The 4116-nt window shown below is 39.1% G+C and overlaps 1 protein-coding gene across 1 annotated transcript; it reads left to right on the top strand.

The window, feature by feature from the left end:
* The first annotated feature begins 218 nt into the window (after positions 1 to 218).
* Positions 219 to 3886, top strand: LOC144652697 (kelch-like protein 7). The gene has a single exon (XM_078512749.1). It carries the CDS (start codon positions 294 to 296, stop codon positions 2016 to 2018), a length of 1725 nt encoding a protein of 574 aa, XP_078368875.1. The 5' UTR covers positions 219 to 293; the 3' UTR covers positions 2019 to 3886.
* The last annotated feature ends 230 nt before the right edge of the window (positions 3887 to 4116 follow it).

The following is a 4116-nucleotide window of genomic DNA, read 5'->3' as shown; positions in this document are numbered from 1 at the left end:
TAACGACACTAAAAACGGCTGCGAGGGAGACTATCCATGGGGGGGGGGGGGGGTACTAAAAATGTATAGAAAAAAATTAAAAATCATCTTATCGCGAACCCTTCCTAAAACATGTAAAAGGGTATAAAAGGGAAAGCGGAGCCTGTTGTCTGCGGGCTCCGTTTTATACAGCGGCTTAGCCCCATTTTGTCATAAACTTCCCTGCTTTGGATATCTCTTTGAGTGTTGAACTGAACTGCTTCCGTGGTCTCAGCTCTTCGAATAAACTTCATTGGAATTTGATCAGCTTCCTCATGGAATCCCTTCTTGAACCAGTCACAGAGACTGGCCAGCAGCAATTTTGCGTAGAAATGATGAAACGCCTCGATATTCAGCGAAGGAACGAACAGTTCTGTGATGTGGTTCTTCAAGTTAGCTCCGGTGACGATCAAGCTCGTTTGGAAGCTCACAGAATCGTGTTATGTGCAGCAAGTCCGTTCTTTTACAACGCTCTTAACAGTGACATGAAAGAAAAGAAAGAAGGAGTGATCCGATTGGAAGAGACGAGCAAAGCTGTGATGGAAGAAGTTTTGGAGTATCTGTACACAGGACATGTTGACATCAATGAACACAATGCATATAATCTGATTGCAGCAGCAGATTTTTTTCTTATTCCAAGCTTAAAAGAGTTATCGGCCAACTTCATATTGCAAACGCTCTCTGATTCCAACTGTATCTTTGCATATTATTCAGCCATAAATTACCAGTGCGAAGAACTGCTGAAAGGTGCAAAGAACTTCATTCATACCAACTTTGAAACTGTGACAAGGTCAGAAGATTTTTTGAGTTTAAACATCAAGCAAGTTGAGGAGTGGGTTTCTAGTGATGAAATTATCATAGCAGGCGAAGAAAAAGTCTTTGAAGTAATCGTAAGATGGTTCGATGCAAATGAGAAAAACAAGCAAGAGAAATTTCTCAACTTGTTTCGTCACCTAAGATGTTTTTACGTGCCACGTGACTATGTGTTCAATGTCATGTTACCCCATCCCTTAGTGAAAGAAAATTTGGACTGCTCGAGCTTAGTCTTAGATGCTATGAAGTTGGCTTTCAATGGTTCTGAGCAGTGCTTCTTTGCGCAACCACCAAGAAATTGCCTGAAAACTCATGAAGATGCCATTGTTGTAATTGGACGTTGGAAAACATTGTGTTATATTCCATCTCAAGATGGTCAAAAGAGGTGGTGTGAGTTGGATGACAAATATAGCAATAGTGTTCATTCCGTTAGTGCTTTTCATGGGAATTTGTATGTCTTTGGATGTGACTATGCACAGCTCTATGACCCAACACTACACCTATGGGGTGCTATAAAGGCTCCTGGAAAAGTGACTGAGAAGTCAGCTGCTGTTACACTCCAGGGTTTCTTGTATGTTGTTGGTGGAAGTGGCAGGTATGGGGATGGATTGAGCACAGTGCAGAAATACAACCCTGATACAAACCTATGGCAGGAAGTTTCTTCCCTGAGTTACCCTAGATCAAGCATTTGTGCAGTGGCTGATGGAAGCTTTCTGTATGCTATTGGAGGCATTAATGCAACTGATCAATACCTGGACATTGTTGAAAGGTTTGATCCCAAAACTGATATTTGGGATAAACTTCCTTCAACTCTTGCAGCAAGAGCAGGTGCTGGTGGTGCAGCCATTAAACAGAAAGTGTTTGTATTTGGAGGCCTTGTGTCTGAGTCAGCAGTTGGAGATTCCTGTGAAATGTTTGATCCAGCTACCAACATGTGGACTGGCATTCCAAGTGCAGTTTCACCAAGATGCCATGCAAGTGCTGTAAGTTTCAAAGGGAAAATATATGTCTTTGGTGGTTTCCAAAATGAACGGAACAGGAGGGTAAAGTCATTGCGGGTCTATGATATTGATAATAACAAATGGGAATCCTGCACCCATGTGAGCCTTAGTTTATTTGATGAAGAAATCAAAATTACTTGTTTAAGGATATCAAAAAACACCTTAGCTAAATGCAGTACGATTTAATTGTATTTAATGGTGATTTCCGTGAAGCTAAAGAATAGCTGACATAAAAATTTTCTGTAAATTTCTCTAGTTTACCATTGCTATCTCAACCCTGCTATCTCAAACTCCCAAGGGGGATGAAAATTGCTTGAGATAGTAAGGGTTCAACTCGAAATAGGATTGGTATATTTTACAACCAGAGTGAATTTCGCTAGCTACATGTATTTCTCAAACCATTGCTTCCTACTTTTCAAACATGTTTAGATTTCACTCCATTCATTCATATAGAATTTGTCACAGAACAGAAGGCTCCCCCAGGGCTTCTGATAGAATTTATGTAAGTGACCTCAAATCACATCTGATTGCATAATTAATTAAAATTGCATAATTTATAGGAAATGTAGCCTGCATAGCAGTTGATTCCTTTTCAAGCTTAGTGTGCGAAGTAAGCGAATGAAAGTGCGAACAAGTGAATAAGCATGCCTGGGGGCAAAAACAACAACAACAACAAAACAGGAGAAGCAGGGACAGGGTAGGGCAGGGATGAATTGCCTGTAACTGATTCCAGACATTTTACAGAGATCTGTTTGTCGGTGAATGAGAAGCAGTAGAGCATGTTAATTGGCTAAGACCCCATCAATCAAAGATAAAGACAGAATTTTTCCAGAAATTAATTTACAATGTAAGAATCTGCTTGTGTACTAGTGATCTCTCCCCTTCCAAGCTTGATTCAAAATCTAATATTAAATAACAAAGGCGAACAGTGAGTTCCTTACCAGAAGCTTTACTAAGTCTTGTAGAGATGGGAGTGGGGAAATTTCATTTTTTTTTTCTGTTAAAACAGGAGTCACTATTCCATAGAATTGCCCATCAAAAGTTTTCTCAGACTCTGCACAGTCTATTTCAGAACTACATGTACATGTGAGCTTATCTTTCCCAAAGCTGAGAGAATTTTCTTAATGGCGAAACAAATTTCTCTGGGAATTTAACACATGCTTTAATCTGGGATTTGCTCACCAAATAATAGCTTGCCAGCTTCTCTACTTTTTTCTGGTGTTTTCACGCCTTCCCCTTGTATCAAAGCATTTTTTGGAGTTTTCACGGCTTCCTATCCAGGCCTATCCCATCAAACCATACAGACTGTGGATGCCACCACAATCTTTTCTGTTACAGAACTTAAACAAATTTTCTGTATTTCCTTTCATATATCCTTGATTTTGCGAGAGACTTAAAACTTCATTTTGAACCAACAATGCCAAACACTTCAATTCTCCAATGGCCAGTGGGCAAGAGAAATTAATATTTTTATGAGCTCTATTTGCTTTTGGCATGCTTTGTTGAGTCCTTCAAAACTGAGTGCTTGTCAAAATGATGTACTGGAAGTTAATATTGGAGGGTGTCTGGAAACAAGTTGAAGACAATTGCTTTTCTTTCCTGCCCTCCTGCCCCCCCCTCTAGAGTGGGTGTACCCCCTACCTAAAGTAGGTGTCCACCAAAGCCTGGATGAGCCTGCATGTGATTTCTTGTTACTATAATGTATATCTGGGTGTGAAATTCTCAAGCAGACAAGGAAAAAGAACAAAAAAGTAAAAAAGTCTGAGCTGAAACCTAATACCCCTGTGCAGTTTATATGTTTGTTTATTTGTGTATTTTCTATTTTGGTGATGTATTGATCAGAGCAGAGAAGAATAGAATCTGCTCTGGCTTATAATCAACATGTGATTGCTGAATATTTCTGAATATTGTAGCCTCTCATATTTAAAGTACTATGCAATTATTATTATTTTGTTTTATGCCAGCAGTAAAACAGCTTGCTTTTTATACACAAGTTGATTTCCTCATTCATGTAGTACAGTTCCCCAGATTGTGGAGGGGGGTGGGGGGGGGGGGGACTTAAATGATTTTTTGGCTGCTTTTAACTCATAGCTTCATCCCAGGGGGATAGGAGGGGGACTCCCATTTATTATTATTTAGTTGGTAAAGTCGTGAGACATCACATCAACTTTCCTTATAATATATTACAGATGTGAAGCTAAATAAAATACAAAATAAAATAAAATGTAAAAAAAAAACGTCTAAAAAATTTAAGAAGAATTACTAAGTCCTATTTTCTAGCTTT

Source organism: Oculina patagonica, chromosome 1 (genome assembly GCF_052425735.1).
Source record: "Oculina patagonica isolate OP01 chromosome 1, crgOcupat, whole genome shotgun sequence".
Classification (NCBI taxonomy): domain Eukaryota; kingdom Metazoa; phylum Cnidaria; class Anthozoa; order Scleractinia; family Oculinidae; genus Oculina; species Oculina patagonica.
The sequence above is the reverse complement of the archived record's forward strand: the minus strand, read 5'-3'. Positions and strand labels throughout refer to the sequence as shown.

What these genes read in the sequence shown, in the direction of transcription:
- LOC144652697 (XM_078512749.1), top strand. Translation starts at nt 294, where the DNA reads ATGGAATCCCTTCTTGAACCAGTCACAGAGACTGGCCAGCAGCAATTT.